Here is a 20,217-nt window from a genome sequence, read left to right on the forward strand (position 1 = left end):
TCTTCAACAGATCTAGGATAGTCTAAGTTTGAACAATTGCTTTGAGCAAGGCGTATACACTGTTCAAGTTCTTCCAGGGATATTCCATGCGGATAATTTGCAGCGGCAGCAATGGCATATAACGGAGGTAGACGCTCAGGTTCCGCTTTGCGTTCGATGAAATTCATCTCGGTATCAAAATAGGCGATTACATCCCTAGACAGCCTGTCGTCGACTCGACCTCTGCTGAAAGTGGCAATATCGTCCCTGGCCAAGACCTCTTCCAGATACAATAATGCGAGTGTGATGTTGCCACCAGCCTTTGAATTGATATATGCAACGATGCGATTCGTATTGTCTTGTCGGAGATCGAGGTAGTGCATGCTCAGTCTTTTCTCAAGCAAGCGCTTGATGTTGAAATGGCCCAATTTGATGCTGACCTGCTGATACGGTTCGCTAAAATCATTGACAGGGCACTCGTGGGACTTTTCCAGGTGTCTCTTCTCTTCACAGTCGTAACACAGATCAAACATGTTACAATTCGAACATTCCCACCAGAGCTCCATGTACTCCTTCTCGCATATGTCGCATGCTTTATTAAGGGATATAGAGAACACTGGAACTCTCCGTGTCATCATCACCTTAAAGCCGCTGAGCTTCAAAGCGGACAAGTGTGTATCAAGAACCGATTGTAATGCCTCGTTGATGCGATCGTATCCGTCGAGAATGAGGAACTTGCAAGCATTGTGGGCGAAGCTACTTAAAGCTCCGATCAGCTTCTGAATGCGCTCGGTCCCCGAACCACCGGAGCGACAGGCGCGCTGATAGGCGCCATAGTCTTCACTGGGTTCAGCACCGAATTCGGAGTATATTAGCTGAAAAAGATCCTCGATAAACCCCAATGATGTCGACCACACATGCTGTGTGATGGATATCGATGCGACAGCCGTGTTGATCCCGTTTATGCTAGGCGGCAGACGATTGGCAGCGAAAGCAGCTACAGTCGTCTGTCATAGTAAGCACTGTTCCCTGTCAGATCGCTAGGAGCTCACTTTGCCACATCCAGGCTCTCCACAGCAATGTAGCTCCCAGAACCTACTACCTGAAGCCCATGCGCAGAAGGCCGGGGATGCGAAGAATCTGGTGAACAATGTGGGATCATATTCGCTGCCATCTAGCGTGTTTCGGCTCAAGGCTGAGTGTGGTACGTGAGTTTGCGGCGCGAAAGGATCCGGAACGACTTCAGTCGCGGCATCCGACATTTTTGCAGGCGCCACTGAATTCGAATTGCATTCGCAAAGAAGCTGTCATCTCATCACTGTTCTTTGGAGAGTGCGGGTGTTGTTCTTGAGAGTCAGGACGAACGACGGGTTTCTGTGGGTCGGCCCCACTCCAAACATTCAGTGTATCCGTGCATTTGGCTTATGTCATGCAGCCGGTCAATCAGCCCGGCGCGTAATATACAAATAGACATCGACCTCCGCCTCTCCACAATATTGGTGTCAGCCGGGACGTCTGACACTTTAGCGCTGTGTTTTGGTCGACGATATACACCACTTTCTCATTCGAGCTAAACCTTTGCCAAGTTCCCGTGGTCGCTGCCTCTTTTCTACCGTGCTCATTTGCCTTCTTTACCCTCTTCCCAGACAGTCCCGCTCATTATTGGAACAACGTTCCATCGCACGAGACTTTCGCCTCAGCTGTCTTCACTATCAGTTCGATAGGCGCCAACTTAAACTACGTTTGCTGACTGAATTGCAAGAAAGAGAAGGTCCTATTGTCGAGCTTCCATCTATCGCTTGGACGTCCACCCAGCTACAGGGCTGTGCAAACTCATAGCTAGCTTCCCATCGACTTCAAATATACCAGATGGTGGACTTATATCTCTTGACAGCCTACCAAGAGCTTTCACCGCGTGGAGTGGGCCGAAAGGTCGTGTGGGGGCCAGTGGTGGCTGATGCGCAAGATGACTGCCCTGTGCTTCATGCATGCACCCACACACCAACCGACAAGCCTCCCGTGCAATCTCAAGAAAGGCTCAGAATATCTCCTACTCTGGTCTCCCCTGATTGTGCCTGCGGCAATTGTTGGCTTCGTGCCTTGGCACAAGCAAGTGTTCATCCACTCGCCAGCGAACGCCTGCGGCCTACCGTTCATACACAATTATAAACTTCGGGAGTCTCCCTGGTGGCTAAGCAAACGGCTGCTACAAGTTTAGATTCTTGTCAGTGCGCGTAGGGAAGTTACACAAGATGTCATCACCCAAGTTAAAAGGTAAAGGAGATCCACTTTATGTACTAACAACATAACTCGCTTCGATTACCGATTACCAATTCCTAGTCACTCGTCATGTCTTTCGTTAAGCTTCTGGTTATTTCCTGTTTGTCGGTATATGGGTGGGCAAACCCTCTAAAGGGTGCTTTTGCACTTAGGCAATTCGAACCTCCTACAGCTTCTCCGGAAGCTGTCCCGACTCCGTGTGGAGACATTATCGTCGCTGTAAACAACGGTTGGTACCATATTCCATGATCGGGAAAAACAACTCGACTAATCAGCACAAAAGGATATACACTTTTCCGAGCATCACGGGTGTACGAGTGTTTGCAGAGCATTCCCTTCAACCCAGCCGTCGCATTACGCTTTCTCGACTACTACAATATGACCCTGCAATTTCAGTCCACGCTGGAATATCTCAAAGCGCCACCCGCGGGCTACCAACGAGCACCATTCGACGTAGACCATGCACTAGAGCAGATCAAGCAGAACGTAACTACGGCTGTCTATAATAATCAATACGAGTTCGAAGCACAAGTTCAGCTCCTGGTCACCCAGATACGCGACACGCACGTTGTTCTCAATGCTGGGGCTCTATCGGCATTTTCTTTTGCCGGCTCATTTGGTCTTGTAAGCGCATCGATCGACGGTAAACAAGTGCCTGAAATCTACCTTGCTCAGGACTTACACGAAGCTTCGGCGAGTAATGGATACAAAGCATCGCCTGTAACCCACATCAATGGGATTGAAGTGGTCAAATATCTGAAAACCTTTGCCGGCCAGAACTCTCAAGGATTCTTAGAACCCCATGCCGATTGGAACGCGATAATGAACAGCCCTGCGCTCAACGTTCAGGGTATCCCGAGTACGTTCCAATCGGCGAAGCTGTACCCTGGGGATGTGGTCTTCTCCGATGCGCTCAACTTTACACTCCAAAACACCACTGTCGTCGAGACCGTTTGGTGGGCAACTTGCCGCGATTGTAAGGAAACAGGACCTCTTACCACTGGCGGCGACTTTTACAACTACTTCGTTCTCGGATTTCTGCCAGAGAGCTATCGTGAAGGCGAAAAGTGGTGGCCAACCAGCGAAGACGACTTTCATCCTCCATCCGACGACAACGCCAGTAGTTTCAACTTAAAAGCTGCACTGGAAGACTATTGCATGGACCGAGCTCCGCCAAGCCAGAACTGGTGCATGAGCAGCTTCGGCGCATACCCGACGAATCCCATGACTACCCAAGCAGATCTTTCCATCACAGGAGGAGGTATCGTATCTAGCTATCTGTTAGATGAGACATCCACGGCCGTCCTTAGCATACCCTCATTCTATCAGGGCGGTGTGAATACCTACAACTTTCGGCAAGCGATTCGCGACTTCATCGGCAACGCGTCACAAAGTCAGGTTTCTCGTGTCATTATTGACCTGCAACAAAACTCCGGAGGTCTTGTTTTCCTTGCGTACGATACATTCAAACAATTCTTTCCGAATCTCGAGCCCAATGGTGCAAGCCGCCAACGTAGTCATGAATTGAGCAATCGGCTCGGTTCAGCCTATACGGAGTGGTGGGAACATTCAGGCCACGACCAGACCGAGAATTACAACTGGGCATCGAGCGAGTGGATCGTCACCAACCGGATCAACACTGCTACTGGGAAAACCTTCTCGTCTTGGGACGAGTTCTACGGTCCAGAGATCAGCGACGGCGACAAGTTCTCAGGAAGTCAACAGTACAACTTGTCCGATGAGAATTTCGACTATTCAGCATTCGGCGACTATCCATATGGATACGAACCACGCGACCATCTGACCAACAGTACACCACCTTGGGCTCCTGAGCACATCGTCATTCTCACTGATGGTCTCTGCGCCTCTGCGTGCGCCCTCTTTGTGGAGTTGATGGCATATGAAGCCGGAGTCAGAACCATCGTCGTTGGTGGTCAGCCCGAGCCTGGCCCTATGCAAGCAGTCAGCGGCACGCGTGGCGCCGCCGCGTACTCCGCTGGCGCCCTCGACTCCGATTTTGACGAAAACCTGAAGTACTTTCCTGTGGACAAGCCTGAAGTAGTTTCGCAACTGCCCGACCGAACGGATACAGGAATATGGATCAATTACGCTGGGTTCACGATCCGGAATCAAGTTCGCGGTACAGATTTCACACCCCTGCAGTTCCAATACCAAGCTGCCGATTGCCGTATCTACTACACGGTTGAGACAGTCTATAACATGACGCAACTTTGGCACCACACCGCCCGTGCAGCATGGGACGACCCGACTCTTTGTGTCCAGGATTCCACAGGATATCCAACGGCCCGTAATAAGACCTCGACTAAACTGCCTCCACCAGCCACATCAGTCGCACTTGCAGTCTACGACTTCTCACTTCCGCTATCCGCCGATAACGCAACCTTTAAAATCCTCGACTCCACCAAGGTCAACAAAAGACTAGCTGGCAATATTATCTCGCCCTGTTACGAGAATCACGCTTGTCATTGTGGTATATTGGAATTAGATTGCGGTGGCTCAATGGAATATGTCTCTAAAGAAGTCCCTGCGTGTCTGCCAACATGCTCCACAGCGAGCGATTGCGTGGGCACTGACGACTACTGCGACATAATAGAGGAACCCTTGCAAACGAAAGCTCACGATCCGGTTTTTTATGGAGACACTGGCCTTGCGGTCCAATACTACGGTCACTGTAAGACGCGTAATCCGATATTCTGCCCGAAGACAGAGACGTAGTTAACCAAGAATGCACTTACAACGGCCAAAGGATTTGCTGAATAATGGGGCTGCATAAAATCATGGAGCAATACAACCATAAGCACATAGTATCTCCTGCTATCTCAATTATATTTTGTATCAATCTTTCTGGCTTATGTACATACAAAGTTTCTGAGGGAAGACACTGCAAATAAACTCGCCACAACCGCTTCGCCTGTATAACAAAGTTCGATGCGGGGTCTAGATCATTCGGTCTAGGAAGTTTTCAGCTTGAGACATAACGTTCGCGAAGCCACAGAAGCCTCGTATTCTGTCATGCTGCGGATGGTCCAGCCAAGATTGCTATGTTTCGATCAGAATCAACAGAGTGCTCCAAGATGGCCTCTCTCATCTCAACACAATTGGTTCCATGAGTTGGAGACTAACTTGGCTGCCGTTCGACACTCATGGACAAGGATGTTAGCGCAAAGTGCAGCAATGAAGAGTTAGGATACCAGGGACATTAAGGACGACATGGTAGTGGAACATACTCACGTCTCAATGCAGAACGTGGTGAAGTATGTTAGGCTCCATCATGCGCATTTCCGCAACTGAGACATAGGAAATGGAAAACTGAAAAGGTCAAAATATCAAACACACCCACATTACCATTGATAATATGTTGAAGGACACCAGGCTATATCATACGCCAGCCGACTCGGTTTGAACGAGACACGCCCTACAAATGAGGTACCTTGAGACTCGCCAGTAAAAGATTCACAATACTGAACAGACCTTCCCCGAGAATCAAACCACTCGCGAGCACGATAATCGGCGTCTCACTCCGGACTTTCCAGCGGCGCCACCACAGACTGAGCAAACCCCCAATAGTACGCGCCAACGTGAAAGAAGGCGTGTTGTACATGCCTACGCGAATGAGTTAGTTTACGAGATCTGAGAAGTAGCACGAGATGGGCGATGAACATACCAACAGCAACAGCAATACCACCAGGCACAAAGTCAATCCACCACCCACTTAGACCCCTCTGCTTTCTGCTGTTACCCCACACTCTGACCATCGTACCCACGGCGAAGATGATAGCCGCCCCACTAGCCCATTCCTTGACCATGGGCGGTAAACCCTTCCCTGTCACTAATCGCGCAGTAAAGACCCACACGTATCCCGTAGGCACCTCGAATAAGCCACCAGGGATCGTGTAAACATTAGTGTAGAGCTTATACACAACAGCGGATAACACCGCGCCAACCGCAGACCCAATCATCTGACCCCAGAACTGCGCGTTCGGCGCCGCGCCAAGGAGATGTCCGCACTTGAGATCCTGCAACAGATCACCTGCTTGCAGGGCTGCAGACTCAGAGATGGCGCCCGCAACAAGGTTGATGATGACTGCGTTTTTGGCGCCGGGGCCGGTGGTAGGGGTGACGAGCGCGAAGACGAGTTGGGTGAGCTTTGAGATGCCGGAGACGGGGTTGAGATCGGTTTCGCCGAGGGCGCGGACGCCCATGATGGATAGGACGAGCGCGAGGACGAGTGATAACAAAGTAAGGCGGAGGGGGATTAGGTTGGGGAATGACACGTGGACTGCGATGACGCAAAGGACTAGGGATGCGATGAGGCCGATGATGGTGGTGCGGTTTGAGACGAGGTGCTCCGGCGGCGCGTCAGGCTCGTTGCCTTCGGCTAGGTGCTGCTTGATTGTTTCCAAGGGATTGACGGATGTGCCGTCGCTGAGCTGGGTATACTGTGGCTTAGACGTGATGTTGAGCGTGAAGATCTCCTTCCAGGTATGTGACTGGAAGTTCTCTTTCGCAGTGGGATAGTAGGCTCTGACAATCGTGACGACTGGGCGTAGAAGAAGCCATCCCAAACTGACGAGGGAGTCTGCTAACATGATGGCTAGAGAGATCCAGACAATCCAGCCTTTTGAGCCATTCGTCCAGTCTGATACTGGCCCTGGAGCCCACTCTTTGTGCTTTGCGAGAGGCGACAGGATGCCCCATCCTATGATAGCACCAAGAAGCATGTGTAGTGTCGTAGCAGGACCCATAATGATGCCTTGACCAACGTATGCAGGTGAAGGGTTCAGAGTCCAGAGCCAGTTCTGCGCCAAAGAAAGACCGAATACGGGTATGTCGTGGAGCTGCGGGAGAAAATACGATACGACAGTGTATAGCGCGGATCCTCCGAACGAGATCAGCAATAGCCTAATCTTTGATCTCCAGTCTCCGTCTTCTCCGAGCTCTTGATCTGGGTCCTTCATGCTGTCGTCCATGGATGGCCTGAGGTCATGCTCTTCTCGCTGCGCGCTTGAACCTTGCAACAGGCCCTGTGTCTCTCCATCGCCGGACCGATCGTCCCCGTCTTGGTTTTCTTCGCGTGCCACCATCGTTTTTGATTTCTCATCTCCGTGCAGCACTCTAATGAGTAGCGCTGTCGCAGTCCCACTTGGAAATTTGAGCTTCTCTCGAATAATCATCTCTTTCCGCAGAGGCACTGCAAACACTACTCCAAAGAAGCAGATACCAACAGACCACACTATCAGTTTCCACAGACTGATATCCAGCGGTCCGTTCTCTTCAGGCGTCAACAGATAGTTCAGCGCAGGAATCACGCCAACAAATCCGCATCCGAGGGGCATGGTGCCGACCGATCCAGCGACTGATTGAACCAAAACATTCTCCACGGGCGTGAACGGCAACTTGAGAGTCCTGGCAACGACCTTGAAGTACGCGAATCCGATCAGAGCAGAAGGCATAGCCATGCCAGAAACCCAACCCGTCTGCAGCCCAAAGTACATGTTGGAAAAACATATCACAACCCCAATCGCCAAGCCCACCAAAACACCCCTCAGCGTGAAGTTTTGCGGCTGATCTGCCTGCTCAGCCAGATACCTGCGGGCACCTGTCGTACTGCGGCCGAGCGCATGACCATCCCCCTCTTCACCAAGCCCATCTCTTTCGTTTTCCAGCGATGCAGATGATCCCCGGTCTGGAGCCATCCTCGAGATATCCTGGAGCTGAATCGACTCAGCCAGCGTGAAGACGAGGAAGGCGCATTCGGGAAGGAAAAGAAAGAGGTCAGAAGGTCGCTGATGGGAAAGATAACGGAGTCTTGACAGGGTATGGCGTGCTTGGGCATGTGCACGCGATGATGCAAGGCGATCTGCTAGCGTTGGCGGATCCACACGTGACAGCCGGCTGTTATTGGCGGAGTGAAGTGCTTATCTCCGATTTGTCAGATTGCGCCAACATCGACAACGGGCATCGCGAACTGCTAGACAGGGGCGCGTCGCGGGTCCGCAATACGACGTCAAGAACCCTCTGAACAGCCCGCTGTTCTAAACACGACATTGGCTTCGCGATGAAGTTCTCCGCCGCCCTCCTGCCTTTACTGGCAGCTCCCTTCGTTGCCAGCGAACACACATCCAACTGGGCGGTCCTCGTCTCAACATCACGCTTCTGGTTCAACTACCGCCACCTCGCCAATGTCCTCTCGCTCTACCGCACCGTCAAGCGTCTCGGGATCCCCGATTCGCAAATCATCCTCATGCTGCCCGACGACATGGCATGCAACCCGCGCAACGCCTTCCCCGGAACCGTCTACAACAACGCAGACCGAGCCCTAGATCTCTACGGCGACAACATCGAGGTGGACTACCGGGGCTACGAAGTCACGGTCGAGAACTTCATTAGGTTGATGACAGACAGAGTGGGCGAGGACATGCCACGGAGCAAGAGGTTGATGACGGACGAGCGGAGTAACATCCTCGTGTACATGACCGGGCATGGCGGAAACGAATTCCTCAAGTTCCAAGACGCAGAGGAGATTAGCGCTTTCGACCTCGCAGACGCGTTCGGACAGATGTGGGAGAAGAAACGGTACGTCCATCCCTCCTCCCCCTCCACCACACAAAGCCATCTCCTAACATAATCATCCCAGCTACCACGAAATCCTCTTCATGATAGACACCTGCCAAGCCAACACCATGTACTCCAAATTCTACACCCCCAACATCCTCGCCACCGGCTCCTCTGAAATCGACCAATCCTCCTACTCCCACCACGCCGACAACGACGTCGGCGTCGCTGTCATCGACCGCTACACATACTACAACCTCGAGTTTCTGGAGAACCAGGTCAAAGACCCTACCAGTAAACTTACCATGGGGGATTTATTTGATTCTTATGACGAGGAGAAGATACATAGTCACCCGGGTATACGGTATGATCTTTTTGAAGGGGGGGAGAGGGCGGCGAGGGAGAGGCGGGTTATGGACTTTTTTGGGAATGTGCAGAATGTGGAGGTTGAGGGGCGCAATGAGACGGGCTGGGTTGGGGAGGCGGGGAGCAAGGTTAAGCTGGTGAAGTCGCAGGATCAGAGTGTGGGGAATGTGAGTGCGGAAGAGGTACCGCACCGAGCGCGTACAGAGGGAGCTTGGAAGGTGGATGAGGAGCAAGGGTGGACGAAGCAGGCGTATGGGGCTGCGGCTTTGGTGGGCTGTGCGAGTGTTTGGCTTGTGGGGAGTTGGATCGAGTCTATGTAGTGTCGCAGAGACTTGTCGTCTTTCGTATTTTCTTTTTGACGTCAATGATACCCACCATTAAAAACTTTCTGTTCTGAACTATACTACTGGGTGCTAGGGTTTGTTCTGGATGGGATTGTTCGGTTCGGACTCATTTTTATGTTGACATGAACTTTAGTGAATAATTCCACAATGCGTGGCAAGGACGAGCCTGGAAGATATATCATTCCGATCATTTCACGATATCACATTACATCACATCCTGTAAAAAACCGTGATGAAGCGTTCGATTGCTACTTTTTCACTAAGCGTAGAACCCGCGAAAAGGAAACCCCATAAGGTATCGTATGCCGTTCTCCGTGATCCATGCTATGCACCGAAACTCCTCTAAAGAACATGAAACCAATCTCAATTCATTGCGATCACATAGCATCGTGTATCGCGCCGTGTCGCGTGAACTCCACATGTGTTGCCCGACGATCGAACCCCGCTGAAAGGAATAGGCCCAAACCCCTGCAGTCTGCATTGGCAACATAAACGAACGTTGGCGGGTCCTTGACGCGATGTAGACTTCTGGGTTGCTTTTGTCCGTTACCCGCTATGATTCGGTGTTCCGTTCTCCCTAGCATGGATTGGTCAACGGAGAGATGCGCTTAGCCCCATCTCCTAGTACATGGCAGACGCGTTCTCCGCCCCACCATAAGCCGTCTCCTTGAAGCCAGCGGGAACAGTCCATCCATGTACCTGGCACGCACGTATGTACGCGTCGACCGCCTCCATGACACCGTAGTCTCCAGGAGGGCCTTGTTGTAGACGAGCAGGCTTGGGATCCAGACTGGAAATGGCCATGCGTACTTGGAGGAGAACAGACTCGATGGAAGAAACAGCGCTCCAGCCATCGTTGGTGAGAAGCTCCATGCACATGGCACCACCACCGGTGACGTGACCTCCTCCACCCATGGTGAAGGGTAGGAAGCGAGGTCGGATGACACGGACGAATGGTGGACTCATGGGATAGTCCTTGCCAAATCGTAGCTCCAGTACGACGCTCTTGACTTTCTTTGACTTCATGTCTTTTGCAAGGGGTAGCGTGGGGTCGAATGAGTGCAATTCTACGATCCACTGGTAGATGTTCTCAGTCTTCTCCTCGTCAATGTGCCAACCTAGCTCATGCATCGGTTCCTTGTTCTGGATCTTGACGAGGTCCTTGAAGTCCCTCATAAGGCGCCTGGTAGCAGCAGTTGTCGCCCATGCAGGTTCTTGAAGTTTAGGAAGCTTATCGTAGTCAAGCTTTCCGGGCTCGTAGTCGGTCAGAGGTTCACTGGATGATGACTTGCCAAAGATCTTGGACGAAAACGACGCAATCGAGGCGGCCACCTTTGACTTACCCTTGTCGCTGATTGAGTTTGGCGTGGGAAGAGGGTCAGCCTCTTGGAAAGAGTGGTGCTCATCTTCACCGTCAAAGATGATGCGATCTTCTTCAAGGGTTGCGACACTGGCGGCGTCGTCATCATCGTCAATCTCGATGGGATCGTACTGTGTCTTCCCAGAAGCCTTCTGTCGCTTGTGACCCTGTATGTCTGTCAGCAAGTGCGCAGTAGCATGTGGGGCACAACTCACTCCAGTAGACTTCGCCTTGGGACGCCGAGAAGCAGCAATAGCGTGGATTGGGATAACGAGGTCGCCTGTCACACCACGAGGCGTGCGGATCGGATCCTGATCAACGCAAAGAAGTGGCTTGCTACCCGGATCTATGGCTGTTACGTTATCGGCGCGTGTCTTTATAAAGAGGTAGCGGGTCTGGATCCAATCAAGCTGAGCGACGACCAGATGCGGAGTCTGGCTCACATATTCCTGCGGAGCGTTGACGATCTCGTTTAGAGCCAAAGTCTGTTGAACCTTCAGCTCGCTCATTGACCAAGCCGCGCCGTAGGACATCGACGAATAGCCCAAGCTGGTATTGACATCAGGAGCGTGGTAAACGCCATTTCCGAAAGCGCGTCCGTGAGCGGTCTCCTTGAAGTGAAGACCCTCTCGGATGATGGTGTGCCAGTTGTGGATAGGGCTGCCATGCCACGCGAACAAAGTTGGGAATTTGAGGCTGAGGCGGTTAGTAGTGTCTCGTACTGCCTGGATGAACATTCGCTCCTTATCAGGAGCACCCATTGCGAACCGGAACTGCGCCCAGCCCGCCATGCCATAAAGACGCTCCTCCGATTTGCGGCTGTTTGAAGCATCCTCTTCGTTATCCACCTGCAGGATGCAGGCTCGATTCGAAGCGATGACCCAACGCAGTATTCCAAGGACGGCAGGCGAAAGACGGTCAACCCAAGCACTCAGAGAAGACTGCGATTTCCGCAAAAGGTACTTTCTCATTTCTTGGACAGGCGGTAGGAGATCGAGAAGTGACGCAATGACTCGCGGCTTCTCGATGTCGGCCAAATCGTCGAAGTTGGTGTTGTAGATGTAGAAGCTTGCGGACTTAAACTCGTTTTCTGGGACTGGCCGCGGGGCTGACACCTTCGGTTTTGATGGAACTGGCTGTGCCATACCGTATGCATCCGTCGGTCCCTCGATGGACGGGATGACGGGATTTGAAACTTTGACTGATGGATACAGAGATGCATCGACCACGCGGCAATGCAGAGCTTTGGTCGGCTCATCATCTGTCCGCATAACGATCCATTGGCCCTTCGATATAGGACAGGCTTCCCTCGCGTTCTCAAACAGCATCTCAAGATTGGCCGCATTGTATCGCACACTCAACGCAGCTACTGGAGGTGTACTGTCGGCTTGCGGAGGCTGTTGTGCGGGGTCTTGTGTGGCATAATGATAGCGGGTACTGATAGGTATGTAATCCTTCTCATTCGTTATCGGAGGTGGAACTGCCAAACTGAGACCGGTTGGAAAGTCCCTCAGTCTACTGGCGCGCGCACTAGCGTAGCAGAAGCTGATTAGGAGGTCAACGACTTTGGGTTGTGAGACGATCTCATGCTCGATACTCGGACCGAAGCCTAGCGACATGTACTGGTACAAACACAGCGGATTGTCACAGACATAGGGCTTGATAGCTTGTAGGTCATCAGGCATTCTACTGAAACAGATCAGGCAGAACTCGGTACATCGAACGAAATGCCGTAGCACGAATTGCATCCCTACAAGAGGTAGAGAGTGCTCTTGACCATTTGAAGATGTGATGTGGTCATCGGTCACAATCTTCGGCCATGTATTGCCGGCACGCTCGTCGTCGTAGTACTTGTCATGCGAGGCATCGTGATCCGAGTGTGATGCATGAAGCACTTGATCGTTGTAGAATGATTCAGCACCGTGCCATGGCATACCCCCATAGCGGTACTTTAGAAGCATGTGAAAGCGCTGTTCCAATAGCTCGTTCAAAGGCCTTGAGATGAACGAATTCCGGAATCCCTTAGGTAACTCTGAAGAGACGTTTTGAGAATCGCCTTGTTGTGACGCTTCCCGTCGCTTCTCCTCCTCTTTGCTCAAGACTGTGAAGGCAGATATAGCCTCTTGCATGGTCGGCTTGTACGTGGTACAGACACCAATGCGGATGCCGAAGTTCCGTCGAGCTTGGTGGGCATCGTAGGACCTCAGGTCGTCCATGCTCTTGTAGCCTGATGGGTAATGAAAGACCGCGACAAGGTATTCCGATGGCTCGACCTGCCATGCTTGCATAGCCTCTTCGGAGATACCGAGTTTCGAAATGCGTATAGACAGGGAGACATAGCATCCTAGACCATCCATCAAGCCTCCGAGATGTCCAACCTTGAATCCCTCGCTCTTGGCAATCAAGAGGTCATTTCGGACACGCTGTCGGAAAGCAGACGTAGCTTCTGTGTAACCTCCACCCGACATAGCACCACCGTCGGTGGCAAGTCGCGGCTTCGGCATCATATCGTCGTCACCGGGGAAGTACTCGTCTTCTTCGTCCTCTTCATCGTCGAAGTCTTCAAACTCCTGAGAGTCGAGCATCTGCTGGTCTCCATCCCGGTCGGTGGACTCCAGTCGAGTGGAGACGAGCTCTAAAATCTGGGAAACGGTCTTTGCGTAGGTAGCGTCAGCGATGCTGTCAAGGGCAGTAGCGACGCCAGCAGAAACATTATCGGCGCCGAAGATCATGCAGGTATGGCCGGTAGGGTAGTCCGATACTTCTGTACATTCTGTTAGCTAAGTTCCGTCAAGGTGATGTAGACAGGCTGGGAGTTCCAAGCGGTACGGGTCTTGCCATCAGGACGACTAGCATTCGTGGCGCCTGTGTCTGCATACACAATAGTAAACCTTGATAAGCAGACACGTTCTAAGCCAACGCGTGTTGTAACTCAAGATAATATTATAAAATGCGACACGAATTGTAGCCATCCCTAGTGTCGCGAGCTGTGCATATACCGCAAGTAGCTTACCTGGAACAAGCGCTGAGATCTCAAGCTGCTGGCCGTCTGCGAGGCACATGAAGGTGAACTCGCCATCATCACCGCCAGGTCGCACATTTGAGATGCCCGCAATCGAAAGTCCTTCTGCTGCCTTTTGCAGGTCGGCTTGGAATTGCCGCCGCGGCATTTTGGCGCGCGTGTTGGAGAAGGGTTGCTGGTGTCGCGAAGTGTTTGCGTGTTGTAATGTTGCTGTTTGCACGTGTAAAGCTGGCGCGGATTGCGATCGGTGGTTGAGCGAGTGGGCTGCGGCGTAGTGCAAATCCAGTGGAGAGGCCGACTTTAATCTTTTGAGCGCTCCAGGGCTGGAGATCGTGAATTAGGCGGAAACTGCCTAGATAAGGGTCCACGGATGACGTTGAGCTGCCGTATTCGGCGTGAGGTAGCAAACGCTGGACGGCTTAACCTTGGAAACTAGGTAATCGCGCCCACGAACAGCTAACGACGGACGACGAGGAGAAAGAGACGAAACAGAAGTGCGAGACGAAGAACAGCGACTGGCGACCCTAACTTCCAGGCTCTTGGCAGACTAGAATCCGTGAAACGCAGTCAGTCCATGGTGGTGGTGGAGGACGGGCCCTGTTGCCTGGGAAGAGTGGGTAGGGACGGAGTAGTGTGGCTCAGTCCAAGCTCCAGCCCGCATCTTGCAGGCGGGCAACTGCAGGGATGATAGCTATGCAATCCATTTCAGCAATTACCACTGTTATCATAGATCCCATCTCAAACAAAGAGAAAGTGAATAGCAAACACAAAGACGTACGCGGCGCACCCAGGACGTGGAAGATGCCGGCCCCTCCCCCACAATTACCTAGTTTCCCTCTCCCGCACCTAAAGGTCCCGAGCGTTCGGCTTAACTGATTCAGGAACGGCCGCCGCCGCTCCAGTCTTCCTCAGCCCTGCTCTCGCCCTCCAAATGGCTGTGTCGGAACAAAAGACGACGCCAAAGTCTGCCCACGTCTCCGACCCTGCGCTTGCCCCGTTTCTGGGGTCGCGCTTCGATGCCGCCGAATACCTCAACGCCACGCTCCCCTCGCTCTCGCTAGCTGCCAGGCCGAAATCAAGCAATGCCGCCTCGTTAGCCGACCTCTCCTCCCAGACCCAAGACCTCCTCTCACAGCTCAATGCACATACGACGCGATTATCGGCGATATTGACACAGCTGACTGATGACATACTACGAAGCGGCGGGCGCTTGGCGTACGAGGTGGAGGTGCTGCGGGGAGAGGCCGTTGGGCTCACAGAGACCTTGACAGATGGGTTGAAGGGCGATGTTCAGAAGTTCCTACCTGGCGGCATAGCGATAAAGACGGAGTCGTCCGATGACGATGCTAAGAGCGCTGCTGCGACACAGGCAGAGGCGCCAGATGAGCAACCGTCACAGCCAGCACTGGAGGTGCCCGATGAAACCACCCCAGAGTACATCTCCGACCTGCGCACCCTCACCACAGTCCGCTCGCGCCTCGAGACCGTTATCAAAGTCTTTGGCGAAGCCATGCACTGGTCCATACCACCCTCTGAGGTTTCCTTAGGAGCCTCCCTTATCAGCGTCTCTGCCCCCGAACCCGGCACAGACAGCGCCTCACGCGAACAAAAAGGCAAAGAGTTCGCTGCTTCCCTGCGCACCGAGATCGCCGACCTCATCACCGGCGACCCGGACGGTGGCATGGAGAAGGCAGAGGTGCGCATACAAGCTCTGAGAGACCTAGCGCAGGTCTGGAAGGGCACAGCAGAGGAGAAGGCGAGGACCAAGTTCGTGGAAGGTCTTGTCAAGTTGGCAGAAGATAAGCAAAGAGAGCTCGATAGGGAGAAGGAGAGGAACAAGGAGCGTGGTCAGCAGAAGCACGTTCGCAGTGGTAGTGTGCCGAAGCCGCAGCAGCAGCCACAACAGCAAAGAGGCGGCTTCCTGGAGAACCTGCAGAGGAGATTTGTGGAATGAAGAACATGCACTCGTCTATCGTATATCATGTGTTGAAAGTTGGCGTCACGTGAATTCGCGTCAAGTCGCGATGGAAATATCAAGTGTAAGCTGACATTGACTACGGGTGCGTATGCATGCTGCAAAGACATATCCGCAGTACCATCCCCAAAGCACCGCCAACATCTCTACTCAGCACTCCTGCTGCATCCTCTCCTCCGTTCTTTGAATCACCCTTTCAGCAATCTTGTCAGTCACCGTTTCGGCGATCCTCTCGACCATTCTTTCAATGACACGTTTGACTACCCACTCAACTGTCTTTTCAATTACTTTCTCGAATAGTCTCTCTATCAACCTTTCGATTATCCGGTCGACAATGTCTGGGCTATCCGACCCACCGGGACGTATGAGACCCATGGCTCTGGTCGATTTCACTTTCGGGGAAGGACATGTATATATGCGGTTGCTAGATGTTACAATGTTGTGAGATGCCGTTGTAGCTGCACCGCGCGTTATTTAACTCGCATGATACCTATGCTCTTTTTCGTCACGTTATAGCATCTTCGCTCGAATCCAATGTACGCTGTGCCTGCTTCTCTTCTTACTCGAGTCACCCGTCGCGACTACTAAATCCTGCGTGCCTCCTACTTAATCCTACTACGCTAGCAAGGGCCTCGGGCTAGAGCAAAGTCTGTTTACATACTTCAACCATAGCCTTCCATCCGTTCACGTCCACATGCGATCCAACCCCTTCAAGCCTCCACGGGTGACGTTCAGATATCATCACTCAATCGTCACACGCCTTCGTGCACTTTATCTTACTTCTCTCATCACATTGTTGTCATCTTCGTCGTCGACGCACTCCTGGATGGCTTCAGTGTCTTGCCTTATTCATACGCAGATATTCTCCGCAGGCGGACCTTCGCTACACAGTGAGTTGCCAGCCCCATGCAGCAAGAGACCTCTTTCTCTCATACATTTGTCTTACCACCCTGGTACTGCGGTGACGCGACGCAGACGAGCGACTCACAACTTCCGAATTCCATATGTACCCATCCAATCAGATCCTCTCGAAAAAAGAGAAGTAGGTATCGTCAACACAAGAGCTTGTCTTACCACCCCAGTCCTCGGTCGTGCCCTCGAAAACGACCTCAACACCAATCGCCCTGTCACTCGTATGAGCGGGAACGGAAGTTGAGCTGGCGAGCAAGAGCTCTTCTGATACACGTATACGGTCGCCATCGACCTGTTGCGCTTCAAAGAGGCTTGGAAGGTTGTCATTGCCAGCGACATCAAAGCTATTGCAATCATACCGTATACCAAAGCACAATATCTCAAAGACCAAGCCCAACCTAGGACCAGACCGCAGTCTGAGTCAAAGGCGCACTCTATTCTTTCTGTCATTGCCAGCGAGACCACTTTGCGCGGAGCGTGGCGTGTCGCCGCACCCGTCAGACTCGTCGCGCTACTCGTCGCAATAACCGCAGCAGCAACTCGATCATTGATATCGTAATCCTGTAAGTTGGTACCATCAAACCCCTGTATGCAGCTGGCTGATATACGACGGAGAAGATTTCTAGCATCTTTCCGCATTCTTTCGACTATCTTCTCACCGATCCTTCCAGCCAGCTTTAACTTATCCTTCCGGTCCTCCTCTTCGCTATCCTCTTAAACAGCGCCACGCTCCATCTTTTCCCGCTAACACCACCGACGCCGCCGTCATCTACTTCCACACCTGCACCTGACGAGGCCGAAGATACCCAAGATGGGATTTCGAGTGTTGCTCAAGCGGAACACAAGCCCATCTTCCCCGACCGCGCGACGACCAGCTTGACTACCACCCTCCTCTTGCACAACTACCACCACCCCAGGCACTCCGTCCCCCACTTCTCGTTCTAATATATCGAGAGATGCAGAGATAAAGTACGGAAAGTCGCGAAAGACGCGAAGACGCAAGACCGATGGGAGAGAAAGAGTACCTAGGTAACCAGTCTTTCAATACACCCACAACATCTCAATACTCAATAGTAGCAAAGACCCATGACACCCTCTCTGCCATCTCTACCAAGCCCGCGCTGTCCCAACTTCTCGCAAGTGCCACCAAATCCCCCGATCACACAACGCATTTTGCCATCACCGGAGATCTGCCTTCTGTATCCCCTTCCCACGTCCAAAAAATAGCCTTACGTATCAACAAAGACGGTCAAACGGGGCGCAGCAACCGACCGCCGCCATATCATCGTATTCTGAAACCCGGGGGGGGGACTGGGGAAATGTGTGTTTAAAAGACCCGTTGTCATCTGCAAACCATGTGAAGAACCAGTGTGCAACTTTGTAGTATCTCGTATTTGTAAACCTGCTGTTATACTACACGACTACGACTACACACCCCATTACCCGCCAATCGATCCCCACAACCGATTCTAACGGTAAAAGCCCGCTGCGTCATCTCCACCGACCGGCGGCGCGCTGGGTGCTTGTTGTCCCCCAGGTCGATATGGAAGGTAACCCTGAGCAGGCGGTGCCGGGCTAGAGGTGTTACCAGGCGGCGCAGGTGGTGCGTATCCAGGCTGTTGCGGCGGATATCCATAGCCCTGCTGGGGAGGCTGTTGTGAGTAAGGGTCAGATGGAGGCTGCTGTTCTTGTGGAGCTTGCTGTGGAGGAGGCGATGAGAGCTGCTCGTATGGGTTTTGCAGTCCTTGTGGTGGGCCTTGGGGAGCGCCTTGCTGTGGGGGGTAGCCACCTGCTTCGTAGCCTTGCGGTGGCTGGCTCGGAGCGTGGAAAGAGTGGCGGTTGTCTACTGGTGAGTCGTATTGACTAGTCGCTAGTTCCTGAGGTGCATAACTCTGTGGTCGGCCTCCTACTGGTACTCTTCCTGGAGGTAGTGTGTAGGGGTCTGATGGCGGTCCTGGCTTCGGGGTTTGCTGTGCCCGTTCATTCGGGGGCACCATGAAGAAAGCAGGGCTTGAGCCTACAGGTGGTACTTGGGAAGGAGGCCCATGTTGCTGGGGTCCTCCACCATAAGCGTAGCGGCCCTGATCTTGGTGTGGGGTAGATGATACAGGTGGGTATCCTTGGTAGTTCGAGGGAGGTGGTGCATTGTAGCCGCCATATCCAGGACGGCCGCCGTATGCAGGTTGTTGGGGCTGGGACATGGATGCCTCCAGCATGGACTCGTAGTCTCGACGAGCTTTGATGAACTTCTCGTTCAACTGTGTGAAGTCATCTAGTAGAGTTAGCACTGATCGCCAGACTTCGTCCAGGTGACCTACCTTTCTTCTGCGAATATTTTCCGATGAGCTCGATCAACTTCGGCCGAATAGCAAGCGTTGAATGGTAGAGCTCGGTAATCTCCTCGTTGTCTCGCGCATCGCCTGCGCCTGGCTGTGAGCTTGTGCTCAGCAGCGCAAGCAGCTTCTCCACATTCCTTATTTGTGCAAAGACCTCAGCCTCGTTCTGTGCCTCCCTCTCGAGCTCCTCACGCGTCGGATCTTGCAGCTTCTCCACGTAGTTAAGCGGGAAGATACCTGTCTGCCCGCGCAGCGATCCCTTCCACCAGTCCTTGTAAACAGATTCGAGTACGGCAATAATGTCGCCCTTACGGAACTGCAGTTCACCGGGTTCAGATGGTTGGAAGTCGAAGACGGCTCGTACACGTGAGACGGTCGCCGCGGTTGTGCCTGATGGTAGGGGTTGCGAAGGCTGTTCAGGCTGGGCACTGGGAGTCGATCCGCCCTGCTGAGGCGTGTTGGACTTGGCGGCCGTCGGCGCTGCGCCCTTGGACTCTCGTATCGACATGGCAAGCGCCATTTGTAGCTCTTCTTCCTCCTTCTGGCGTTCGACGTCGGAGATCTGCGTCTTCTGTGGCTTGGAAGGCGCTCGGAGGTTGGGGTCTAAGACCTGTCAGTATTGTACATTTTACCGCTACATCTCCAACTCACTTTGTGACTTCAGCTTCATATAGGCGTTAGACATGATTCCCAGGTCAGGGTCGCGGGCGAACATGTCGCTCCACTCTTGCATGCGCTCAAGTATCTTGGCCTTGACCTGCTGATGTGTGTTGCGGTCGTTGGCAAGCCTCAGCAGCGCTTCTGTGAAGCTTCGTGAAGCAAGCTCCTTGTGCATTTGGATCCCACAGTTCTGGCTCAGGGCGTTGGCCAGCTCGAGGGTGTATAGTTGTACGTTCGCATTTCGGTGTGCTAACCGCCTGATCATGGCGGCGACCGCATCTTTGGCGCCCGTGTCGGACGATCCAACCTTGTCGCATACATCCTGCGTGGTAAGTTAGCATCTGTTGTGTATGCTGCAACGTAGGCGCATGGTCGTGGCTGGACGGATGTTGCGACATCTGCCCAAC

The 20,217-nt window shown here is 52.7% G+C and overlaps 6 protein-coding genes across 6 annotated transcripts; 3 read left to right on the forward strand and 3 right to left on the reverse strand.

Annotated features, from left to right (window-relative positions):
- Window positions 1-2,637: 2,637 nt before the first annotated feature.
- On the forward strand, window positions 2,638-4,995 carry J4E84_009207 (uncharacterized protein; the record flags this gene model as incomplete). The annotated part of the gene is made up of 1 exon (XM_049391770.1): window positions 2,638-4,995. One exon carries the CDS (start codon window positions 2,638-2,640, stop codon window positions 4,993-4,995), a length of 2,358 nt encoding a protein of 785 aa, XP_049240408.1.
- A 700-nt stretch (window positions 4,996-5,695) lies between these two features.
- J4E84_009208 (uncharacterized protein) lies at window positions 5,696-7,976 on the reverse strand (the record flags this gene model as incomplete). The annotated part of the gene is made up of 2 exons (XM_049391771.1): window positions 5,696-5,883; window positions 5,945-7,976. The coding sequence occupies 2 exons, from the start codon at window positions 7,974-7,976 to the stop codon at window positions 5,696-5,698; spliced, it is 2,220 nt and encodes a 739-aa protein (XP_049240409.1).
- Window positions 7,977-8,338: 362 nt separating this feature from the next.
- Window positions 8,339-9,521, forward strand: GPI8 (glycosylphosphatidylinositol anchor biosynthesis; the record flags this gene model as incomplete). Its single annotated transcript, XM_049391772.1, has 2 exons — window positions 8,339-8,856; window positions 8,918-9,521. The coding sequence occupies 2 exons, from the start codon at window positions 8,339-8,341 to the stop codon at window positions 9,519-9,521; spliced, it is 1,122 nt and encodes a 373-aa protein (XP_049240410.1).
- Window positions 9,522-10,166: 645 nt separating this feature from the next.
- Window positions 10,167-14,075, reverse strand: J4E84_009210 (uncharacterized protein; the record flags this gene model as incomplete). The annotated part of the gene is made up of 3 exons (XM_049391773.1): window positions 10,167-11,072; window positions 11,121-13,669; window positions 13,919-14,075. 3 exons carry the CDS (start codon window positions 14,073-14,075, stop codon window positions 10,167-10,169), a joined length of 3,612 nt encoding a protein of 1,203 aa, XP_049240411.1.
- A 783-nt stretch (window positions 14,076-14,858) lies between these two features.
- J4E84_009211 (uncharacterized protein) lies at window positions 14,859-15,881 on the forward strand (the record flags this gene model as incomplete). Its single annotated transcript, XM_049391774.1, has 1 exon — window positions 14,859-15,881. The coding sequence occupies one exon, from the start codon at window positions 14,859-14,861 to the stop codon at window positions 15,879-15,881; it is 1,023 nt and encodes a 340-aa protein (XP_049240412.1).
- Window positions 15,882-18,283: 2,402 nt separating this feature from the next.
- On the reverse strand, window positions 18,284-20,075 carry HSE1 (ESCRT-0 subunit protein hse1; the record flags this gene model as incomplete). Its single annotated transcript, XM_049391775.1, has 3 exons — window positions 18,284-19,086; window positions 19,133-19,753; window positions 19,802-20,075. The coding sequence occupies 3 exons, from the start codon at window positions 20,073-20,075 to the stop codon at window positions 18,284-18,286; spliced, it is 1,698 nt and encodes a 565-aa protein (XP_049240413.1).
- Window positions 20,076-20,217: the final 142 nt, after the last annotated feature.

Source organism: Alternaria hordeiaustralica (genome assembly GCF_023758085.1).
Source record: "Alternaria hordeiaustralica strain BMP 2776 chromosome Unknown scaffold_27, whole genome shotgun sequence".
In the NCBI taxonomy this organism is placed as follows: Eukaryota; Fungi; Ascomycota; class Dothideomycetes; order Pleosporales; family Pleosporaceae; genus Alternaria; species Alternaria hordeiaustralica.